General features: G+C 40.5%; 1 protein-coding gene across 1 annotated transcript; it reads right to left on the bottom strand.

The window, feature by feature from the left end:
- Positions 1–1,186: 1,186 nt before the first annotated feature.
- LOC120716311 (E3 SUMO-protein ligase ZBED1-like) lies at positions 1,187–3,923 on the bottom strand. Its single transcript, XM_040003791.1, has 3 exons — positions 2,571–3,923; positions 2,142–2,394; positions 1,187–1,963 (listed from the first exon to the last, which is right to left on the bottom strand). The coding sequence occupies exons 1-3, from the start codon at positions 3,686–3,688 to the stop codon at positions 1,547–1,549; spliced, it is 1,788 nt and encodes a 595-aa protein (XP_039859725.1). The 5' UTR covers positions 3,689–3,923; the 3' UTR covers positions 1,187–1,546.
- Between the last annotated feature and the right edge of the window lie 6,896 nt (positions 3,924–10,819).

The raw sequence follows: 10,819 nt of genomic DNA, 5'->3' as shown, positions 1-10,819 counted from the left end.
TAAGACCCAACCCATCAAAAAATAGCCAAAAAATTCTGATTTTTTTGGAACTGAGATGTTTATTAACCCTTTAAACAAAATCCACAAATTTGTTTTTTGACAACAAAACAACATGACAACAAACGTCATGTTGTGTATGATATACTTTTATTATGTATTTATTATATTTTTTTGTATCGCATTTGATACATTGGGTGTTTTGGCAACTTTTTGTTAACAACAATGTTAATTTTAGACAAAAAAAAAGAAGAGTTTTGTCCATAACATTTAGAAATTATGGCAAGTATTGATCATGTTGATGAGATAGAGGTCTCAGAAACTCATGTATGATACAAAGGCGGTTATAGGGTTAACAGTCCAGCTACAGTGTTTCAATATTTAAATGATGCTTTGAATATGTTTAAAAGATAACTCTTATAATGTTTTTCTACAGAGCACAAATGAAGAACGCTCCTCTGACGGTCTTTCAATGGCAAATGTTCCACCAGCCAAAGGATATTTTTCAGAAAAAGTGTTCCAGAGCCTGACGTTCCCTGTAAGGAAGTTCTTTCTGAAAGGGCATCCAGTCTGAGTTCTCAAGACCTTAAGATCGAAGGAGCTCTTTCAGAAAGTGTGCCAGTGGCTGATGTTCCCTGTGAGGAACTTCTTGCTGAAAGTTAATCTAGTCTGAAGGCTGAAGACCTTAAGATTAAAGGAGCTCTTTCAGAATGTGTGCCAGTGGCTGACATTCCCTGCGAGGAACCCTATGCCGAGTCCAAATCCAGTGTTGAAGGCGAAGATCATAAGATCAAAGGATCTCGTTCGGAAATTGGGCCAGTTCCTGATGTTCCCTGTGAGGAACCTTTTCCTGAACCTGAATCCAGTATGAAGTCCAAAGACCTTCAGATCAATAAGAAGAAGAAGAAGAAGGGCTTCTTCAAAAGACTTAAAAGTCTGTTCTGCTGTTGTTGCAGACCAAAAGACATTGACTGACATTGAAACTGAAATTGTCACCTGCGGCCCAGTATTGTCTGCGGCCCAGTATTGGTGTTCCAGTAACTGTAAATATGTAAATATTAGTGCTGTCAAGAGATTAAAAAAAAATAGAGATTAATTAATTATGATTTTTAATTAATTGATCTAATTAATCTCTTTTTTAATCTCACCTAAAAATAGCTGAGGAAAGCCCTCAACTTATTGTGGCAGACCAAAAGACTGATATATAACAAAGAAAGTGACTTTATAAAGTCATTTATTGTTTAACAAACGTTAAACAGATGCAACCATTTACATACTGTTGTATTCTTTTGTAAAATAAGTGGAAAAATAAATACAAATAAAATCAAATAAATTAAGTGCTGCAAGTTAGCACATCAGAGTTGCTCTTTTCTGAGCAATACAGCACTGAAATTCCTCTGCTTCAGATAATGAAAAATAAAACTGACATTGCAGTGCTGCAAGTTAGCACATCAAAGTATTCTTCCATCACAAAAAAAAGTGCTGAACATCAAGCAATCTATTCTAGTAGGCTACAAATGACACAGCAGCTATGCTGACCACATGTGTCTCATTTCTTCTTCCTCAGCCAGTCGCTAAGACACACCAGCCTGGTAACATTTTCTGGAAGCAAGGCTGCCCTTTTCTTTTGCACTATGTGGCCTGCAAGGCTAAAGAGTCTCTCACAGGGTACAGAGGTAGCTGGGGAGGCCAGGTACTTTTGTGCTAGGACTGACAGCTTTTCATAGACTCCTGAGTGAGCATACCACCACTGCAGGGGACAGTCATCAATACTGATGCTGGGTTCTGCTCTGTAGCGCTGCAGCTCTCCAGACTCAATTCCATCTTCTGAGTCAGAGTCAGACCCCAGAAGGAGTTCGCTCCTCCTCTTCTTCTGAGCTGGTCCATCATCCTCTGTGGAGGGCTGGAGACTATCTGCTCTTCTGGGCTCTGCTGCCTGGAGCATATTCTCCAGAATGGTCCACACCTGAATGAATGAATGAATGAATGAATGAATGAATGAATGAATGATTGTGATTAAAACTAAGTGCTTTTTATTTTAGTTTATTTAATCTTGTAAAGAACTTTGTGTTCCATATAATAAATAAAAGTTTGATTTGATAATGAATTGGACTCATTAGTCCAGCTTAACCTTATTGTCCTACCTGTTCCCTCTTTTCTCTTGGAAGACATTTCAAATCCTTAAACCGTGGATCCAATGCTGTGGCCACCTCGAACCATATCTCGTTGCCATTAGCTCGTCGTGCTGCCAGATCCTTCTGGAAGGCATTCTTGAACTTCACCACGTAGGCAGGATCATCATCAGTAATGTCCATGACACGGTACAGATGGCGAAAAGCAGGCAGCACTACAGAGCAAGAGACGTAGGCCTCACCACCCAGCAGCTCTGTCACATACCTGCAGAGGTGGAGAGGTTTGCTAAATAAACCTAGCTGGATTCATTTAAATCAAAGTGTAACTGATTCCCAATTTAATTGTCCTTAAAAGTTCCTTGTTATGTTCATTAATTTTGATTTTACACATGTAACAGTAGTTTATATAATTAAAATGGGAAGGTGTTTATTTGAACTTACTTGCATGGTTCAAGCAGGAGCTCCAGCCTCTGCAGTTTCGCCCACTCAGCTTCGGTTGGCAAGACCAACCTGTGGTTCTGTTGGTCCAACGTAGCCTGGACAGCCTCTCGGTTACATAGGAGGCGTGAGACCATTGCGAGAGTCGAGTTCCACCTGGTGGGTACATCCTGTATAAGTTGATCGCTCTTCTTTCCGAGTGCTACTTGTTGTTGGTTAAGTTCTGTGGTACTCGCAGGGCTTTGTTTAAAATGACCAACAATCTTGCGGCACTTTGCCAGTACACCGACAAAACCACTGCTATCGAGACATACCGTGATGGTCCTCTGGAGAATGTGAGCATTGCAGGCGATGTGCTCATATGGAAGTGCTCTCATAGCAGCCAGCATGTTTGCTGCGCTGTCTGTGCCAATGGTGGATATCTTGTTTTCAATACCCCAGTCATTTGCTACCTTGAGGAACTGTTCGGCGCATTTATCAGCAAAGTGCCTGGTTTCTGTTCTCATGACGGTCAGTGCAAATGAGTTGAGGTTCCACTCACTATCAATAAAGTGTCCAGTCACCCCAAAATAGCTGTGGTTGCCAGCTGAGGTCCAGTGATCTCCGGTTATAGCAACACAGTTGGGAGAATCCTCCGCCAAAATCTCAAGTTTGTTTTTCTTTTCGCCGTCGTACATTTTGCTGATTTTGGTCGTTACTGTAGTCCTGCACGGCGGCTTGTATGACGGGTCATTGGACGCAATTTGCAACACCTCTGTCAATCCTTCGTCCTCTACTATATTTATCGGCCTACAGTTCATCGCTATCCACTTGGCAATAACATTAGTCAGCCTGTCGGTCGCAGACTTGCTCATACGAGGGGTATTCTCTAGTTTTGTTTGGCGAAAAGCTTTGCTCTGGCTTGCTATATTGCTAACGTCTTCACTGCTAGCTGTTGCTGCACTCGCGGCTGGGTGCTTTGCGTTGAGGTGATAGGCCAAACTTGAGCTGCTTCGGTGGTAAGCAAACTCCTTCTTACACTCTAGGCAGACCACTTTACCTTTGTCAATGGTGCCGTCGGGGCGTTTATGAAATACAAATTTCCCGTTCATTGGGCCAACAACTCTCAGATGCGCCTCCATATCCACACTGTAAGCTAATCACCACTTCTCACCTTGACCTCACGACGTGACTCCACCCCCAACAAGTCAAGCACAAGGAGCCCAGCACATAAAAACGGATTTTATAACATAGCAACTCTCATACAAAATCAATGACGTCAAGAGATTAAAAATTAGATTAACGAGATTAAAAAACATAACGCGCTAAATAGCATTGTAATTAATTAATCGCAATTAACGCGATAATTTGACACCCCTAGTAAATATGTTCCTTGATGATTCTTGTTCATGTTTTGGGGGTTTCTTTAGTTTTCAGTGGGCTGGGTGTTTTTTTCCCTTTCGTGTTCTTTACTTAATTCTTGTTCATAGTTCCTGATTTGTTTTCCTAGTTCTTGTTTCTTAGTTTTTAGTTTCATGATTCCAGTTGAGTTTCTATATGAGTTTTTAGTTTTTGGTTTGTTTTTTGTGACGTTTATCCCTAATGAAAATATTTTTCCGCAATAAAAGCTGCCGATTTAAGTTTCATTCCACGTAAGAGTCCTATGTTTGGGTCCGACTACCTACCTGTCACAACACACCATGACAGAAATCAAACTTTATAAACTCATTCATATTTCTACATGAGTCTTCATCTATATTAAAGATTTTTTTTTCTTTCAAACATTTGTAAGAATCTCTTGTGGTTCTCAAAATACTTCCACAAGTCCAGTAGGTGTAGTCGGGTAAACATAACATATTGATGGTATTATTTTTAATACAATTTGAACTTATTCTGTTAACATATGAACAACAGTAACTGAAACTGGTATATAAAATGCATTTTCTGTAGAAAATGCAGTGTGAATGCTAATAGCTGAATAGTTTGAGTTGAATTTTGATAATTGCTGAAATCTTTGGTAAAAAACATGTTTAATGGGCTGAAATACAGCGAAACATTCACCTGACAGCCAAAGCACAGAACTGAAATTCACACAGAAGAACTTGGAAACTAGCTGAACAGCTTGAAAATGTACATAAGAAAAACTGTCTAATGGAAAAAGAAAATTTAGAACTAGAATGCATCTGAATGAATATTAATAGCTCATATTCTTTAAATCACTGGAAGAGTGGAATTATGTATTTTAAATGTCTAAACTCAACAATCTGTGTGTGTGTGTGTGTGTGTGTGTGTGTGTGTGTGTGTGTGTGTGTGTGTGTGTGTGTGAGAGAGAGATTCAATTGTTATTCTTCGGGGGCAGCATTTCATTGGTGGATTCAAATTGAGCATTTTCAGACTGGTTGACTGTAGGGTTGCCAACCGTCCCTTAAAAAACGGAATCGTCCCGTATTTCGAAACAAAAGTACACGTCCCGTATTGAGCTAATAAGGGACGCACTTTGTCCTGTAATACAGTGAGAATCAAAAGTAGTCTATAAATTTTTATGGAATTAACGCTTTGTTTGAAAACATAATTCCCAGCCCCTCTCCTGCTTTGTGACCAATGAGCTGACAGCACACTTATGACAATTCGAGTATGACAATTCAGATTACAGCTCATCTCATTGGTCAAGGAAAGGTCGCTTACGGAGAAAATACCGGAAGACAACAGATGACCACAACAACAAGCATGGCCAACAGGGAAACAAACGCCGACACTGCGGTGCAAGTCTCGGACGACAGTACACCTAAAGCTGGGCAGACACTGCGATTTTTTCAGTCACGTTATTCAGCTCCTGCTCAAACTGCACGATTGACTCGCAGGGGTTAGAAGTTGGTAGGTCACGATGCAGGGTCTCACACTATACCGCCCGATGCTCTGATGCGACCTGAGTGCTCACACTGTGCCTCCATAAAATGAAGGTTATAACAGAAAATCTTTCGCTCTCTCTCTCTCTCTCTGTCTTTCACGCACACAGACACACCACCACCATCAACTTTGCTAAATTGCTAATGAAAAACATTGATCAGGCAGCTGTGATTGAGCAGCAATGTAAATCCAACTATTTTCACGGTTGTTGTGGTCGTGATAATTTTGTGATGCCACATCGAAAAGGCTCGGATGAGCTTTCCAAAGTTCTACAAGTTGTGCCTCCATCGCTTGTGTCCAGATCACACCCTGCACAGCCGTGCTGCTCCATCTTTTTCACCGACGTTTACGTGTTTGCACGTGAGCAGTGTGAGTGGCTGTGGTGACACCCTCACAAGCGATTGATGATCGGGAGCTGGTCGTGAGGTGTTAATCGCTTCTCGTTACCCCACGTATACTACACGATGCACGATGAAGGCCAAAATCGGGCCGATCACCAAATCGGTCGCACGACTCAAAAATCGTCTCAAAATGGGCCAAACAGGAGCAGCTGATTAGCATTAGAAAAGCTGAAATAATACCTCAACTGAAGCCAATTGTACTAAATGCACTATATGTGCACTGTTACAAGAATATTTTTCGTTCTATTGTTTTCTATTAATTTATATAATTTTAAGTTAAGCAGGACAGAGTTCTTTTAAAGAAAGATTTACTTATACTCTCAAAAGTTAAGCTTGACAGGCTTCTGTTTAAGAAAGAGACCTGTTTTACTGTGTTAATGTTGTCATTTTGAGCTAAAAATAAATGGCTAAATGATCATTTGTTTCCCATATGGTCATATCACAAAGAATATGCATCTTCTTAAATCAAATTCAAGTCAAATGGTTAAAAAAATAATTTCACACACAAAAAAAAGAGCTACAAAATTCACCACACTGGGAAGGGTGAACTGGGTTGCCCGGCCCTGGCCACGAGGTGTCCCTTATTTATTTTTCAGGGAGTTGGCAACCCTAGTTGACTGGCATAGACACACGCAGGGACACTCCATGCTCTGTGTGTGTCTCTTTGTGCCCCTGTCTGTGTATGTTTGTATGTCTGTGTTTATGTTTGCATCCATGTTTGTAAACATTGCATTCTGGATGTAGGTTATGTGTCACTGCAAATATGGACACACTGCATGGGTGTGTCCATATTTGTAAACATTGTTAGGCATGTCATTTTTGCCTTACCCTTCTGTATCTGCCATTTGTTCGAGGGGAATCCTCTGCAGAAATACACTGCAGAAAGCTTGTGTCTCTCTTTGTCTGAGTGTGTACGGGCTGCAGCAGGTGCAGCTGTTTGGGCAGGGAAAAGTACACAGCCTCTCTGTTTGGTGGATTCAAAGTGAGTTCAGACTCATTGACTGGTAGGGATGGGTACCGGTATCCGGTGCCATTATAGCACCGGTTCTGACATAAACGGTAGTAACCAGACCGAAAAGTAGCGCACATTTCGGTGCTTTTTTTTCCTGAGATGTCATACACTTTGATTTCTAGTCAATCATTTTACGTTTCCGAGGATAGTAGGCGGGTCCAGGTACGTACGTTCTTTTAGAGCAGAGCTACAGATTAAAAATGCCCAAGGCGAAGCGGTCAAAAGTCTGGCTGTACTTCACAGCAAAATATGCAAACTCAGCAGCCTGCAACAAGTGCTTTAAGGTGATACTTCCTTTGACAGTATCACAGTAACACCTCAAATCCGATGAAACACCTGGCAATGCATAGCGTTTTTTTTAAAAGCCGAAAAATGCGCCGTATTTGATAGCTTGCTGCGAAACCTCACACCGAGCGCATCTACTGCGGGTGTGGTGCCTGTTATCGGACCCGGAGTTTGCAACATCCCCCAAAAACCCGAAGAATAGAGTCCTGGCCCCTAGCCCTGTCAGTGTAGCAGAAATGATGACGGATGATGATGGCAGCAGCTGCTGTTCTTCTCTGCGCAATTTACATTGATAAGGCTAAACACGTTATTAAATTAACGCCTGTAAGGTGAACTAGCAAACACCGTCGTAGTTACATGCGGCTGTCTTCTTGTTTGATGGCAGATACTCCCTTCACCCTGGCCAAAAAGGCTAAAATGACCAAAGAAAAAGTGGAAAACAGCTAAACATGAGAGGTTTTTGGACAAAGTTTGTGTTTTTTCCATTGTTTAAGCACTGCCTCCAGCCAAGAGTGATACCATATATGCCCCATAGCTGCAGAAAAGGCTAACATTTAGGGGTGGGTTTTTATAATCGATTCATCGATTAAAATAGATTCTGGCTTGGATAACGTAAAATCGATTCATTAAAATCCTGAATCGATTTTTTTAATATAAATTTATTTTGCCCGAAATGCCAGAATCTCTGGTGACATCTCACAAAATTTCAAGAACCACCAAACAGTTAAGACAGTAAATGAGAGCAGGTACAGGGATTCTGCACATAGACTTAAACACACAGCCCGACCCGCGGATCAGAATCAGTTAGATGTCGCCTTTCTCATGGTTGGGGCTGAAAGCCGACAGCTCGCTGATTCTGATCTGTTGGCAGGTCCGCGCTTTGTGTTTACGCCCTTTATGAGCCGATTCTAAAGCTGTTAGTTTGATCTCTCTCCAAACAATATTGACCGAACCAGCAGCAAAAGAAGATCCAAACGCTTCACATAAACATCGTCATGAATTCACTCTGACTTTTACTGTTTTGCTTCCACCGCGATGCACAGCTCTCTCTCTCTGTACTTCAAGAACAGTTTCCCTTTCTTCATTATTCGCTTGCTTGTTACGCACCAGTCTACCGTTGTTTACAGCGCTGTCAGCCGCTGTTTTTTTCCCTTTTACATTCTTCCGAAAAGAAAACCTCATTTCTGCTGTTCAATACTGAACAAATTTAAACTTTTTAAAATTATTCAAAATGCAAAACGCTTAACCGTGTCTCTAATAAAACCGCTATAACTTCAGAGGTAATGTTCATATGTTGATTAATGGTTTTCTTTCGTTTTTGATGTACTGCAGAATATTTTTATAAAATCCCAGGCCAGGAAAATCACCTTCATGTTTTTCTGTGTTTTATCTTCAGCTACTTTGACACAAACGCCTCTGCTGTGATGCTCACACCTTTGATAAAGTCTTGCATGTGTCAGCTTCCTTTTTATTGATACAAAAATATGTAAATGTACTGATCTGAATTATAATATTTCTGACTGTCAAAATTTCCCAGATTTAAATCGAATCGAATCGAATTAAATCAAATCATGGATCGAATCGATTCGGGACCTTGTGAATCGGAATTGAATCGATTCTAGAAATCAGTGACGATACCCAGCCCTACTAACATTGCTATCTTTTTACAAAAAAAAACAGCTGAACATGAGAGGTTTTTGGACCAATTTTGTGTTCTCCATTCTTTAAGCACCGGTTTGAGCACCGTTTAAGCACCGGCACAGTTTCAAAAGTACCGGTTTGGTACTGGTATCGGATAAAACCTAAACGATACCCATCCCTATTGACTGGTATAGATTCACACATGCCCCTCTGTGCTCCATATCGGTGTGTTTGTGTAAGTCTCTGTGTGCATATGTGTGTGCATATGCTGGCTGTTCCTTCTTCCTTTTCTAATGTTTCTGCCAATATTTCAGAGTTGAAAAACAATTCGTTTTTGCTTTTCCAATATTTCTGCTTAAGTTATTACTTTTCTCTTAAATGATACTATTTCTGCTACTATGTTACATTTCTACTACGTTATACTATTATACTACTGTATATTAGGTTATACTGTTACACCACTTCTTCCAAGTTGTTATATGTGTGCTAAATATTAACATTTCTGCTTGATTACAATACTTCTGCTATGTTGTACTATTTCTGCCAAGTGATTACATTTTTGCTAAGTTGTTATGCTTAAGAAAAATGATTACAAGTTCAACTACTTTTCAAATACTGACTTCAGCTTCTTCAGCTACTTTCAGCTGTTTTCAGCAGACAGCTTCTGCACAGGAGCTGAAGATAAGTCCAGCCTGTTATTCTTGCAGTATTATAATAAAAGCACAATAATGATTGGTAGTTAGTGAGTAAGCAGCCTGGGGATTTTCTCCATTGTTCATGTTAACCGTTTCACTGCCTCATCTCCAGCTGTGGATCTGAACATCCTTCAGTTCAGTCAGAGCAGCAGAGTTAATGTCTGAACTATAGCACTGACTTTAATGAACATTCAAGCACAGAGTGATTGCTTCAGTCAGGGTATATTCACTCATGTGCACTGATTAGCTACCTATCACACCTTGCACAGACAGCTAACTGCTCATCTTAGTAAGGTGGCCAAGGAGTTACTAATCAGCTTACAAGCACACATTTCACTTACCGAGAAAATGCGGTGCCTCAGGTCCTTCTGTCAGTTATTTCAGTTACTGCAGAGTACCTCACATTGTTAGTTTGAAACATATAGTCCTGGTCTCTCAGCATCCCCGCTGTTCTGGAACAGATCTCTCTCTCTCGGGTTATGGACTGAAAGTATCGGTGACTGAAAATTGTGTTTTACCCTATTTTAGACCATTTAGCAATTTTATTTTATTTAATTCCTAAATCTCCATCTTCTGAGAGGGGAAAATCGCCCCTCGGGTTCTCTCGTCATATTAGCCCTGAAGCATTGCTTTAAATCATGTGTTGGATCACATTTTTACCCATGAATTATGTGTGGAAACTTTGACTGTGAACTTTAATAACGTACTTCTTGAATTATTGGACTCTGTTGCTCCTGTAAAGAAGTTAAGACTTGTCCAAAGTAGAAGCTTGTCTATCTGCATTCCCTGCTTCTTAATGCTGATAAGACAGATTTGACGGCCATTGGACCACAAAAATTATATTACTACTACTACTACTACTACTACTACAACAACAACAACAAGGACTGCCTTTTATCACCTACAGCTAAAATCAGACACGTTTTATCACTTGATGCTGCAGAGGTTCTTGTCCATGCATTTGTGTCTTTGCACTTTGCTTATTGTAACACTCTTCGTTCTGGGTTACCAAAGAAAAGTTTTAGAGGTTTACAGATGGTAGAAAATGCAGCTGCTTGCATTTAAACCAAAAGTGGGAAATGTGAGCATTACTCCAGCACTGAAATCTCTTCACTGGTTGCCTTGTCAGGTTTGAGCCGATTTTAAGGTCCTGTTGCTCACCTACAAGGCCTTAAAATAGTTTTGCACTTTCATATCTCTCTGCCTTTTTGCACCTCTATATTCCATCCTGTGCGCTCTGGTCTCAGGATATTGGCCTTCTAAGGGTTCCTAAAGCGAGAAGAAAAACCATTTTCTTCTCGTGCCCCATCTTTGGGGCAGCCACCCTCAAGA

This window comes from Simochromis diagramma, unplaced genomic scaffold (genome assembly GCF_900408965.1).
Source record: "Simochromis diagramma unplaced genomic scaffold, fSimDia1.1 OVJJ01000466.1, whole genome shotgun sequence".
In the NCBI taxonomy this organism is placed as follows: Eukaryota; Metazoa; Chordata; class Actinopteri; order Cichliformes; family Cichlidae; genus Simochromis; species Simochromis diagramma.
The sequence above is the reverse complement of the archived record's forward strand: the minus strand, read 5'-3'. Positions and strand labels throughout refer to the sequence as shown.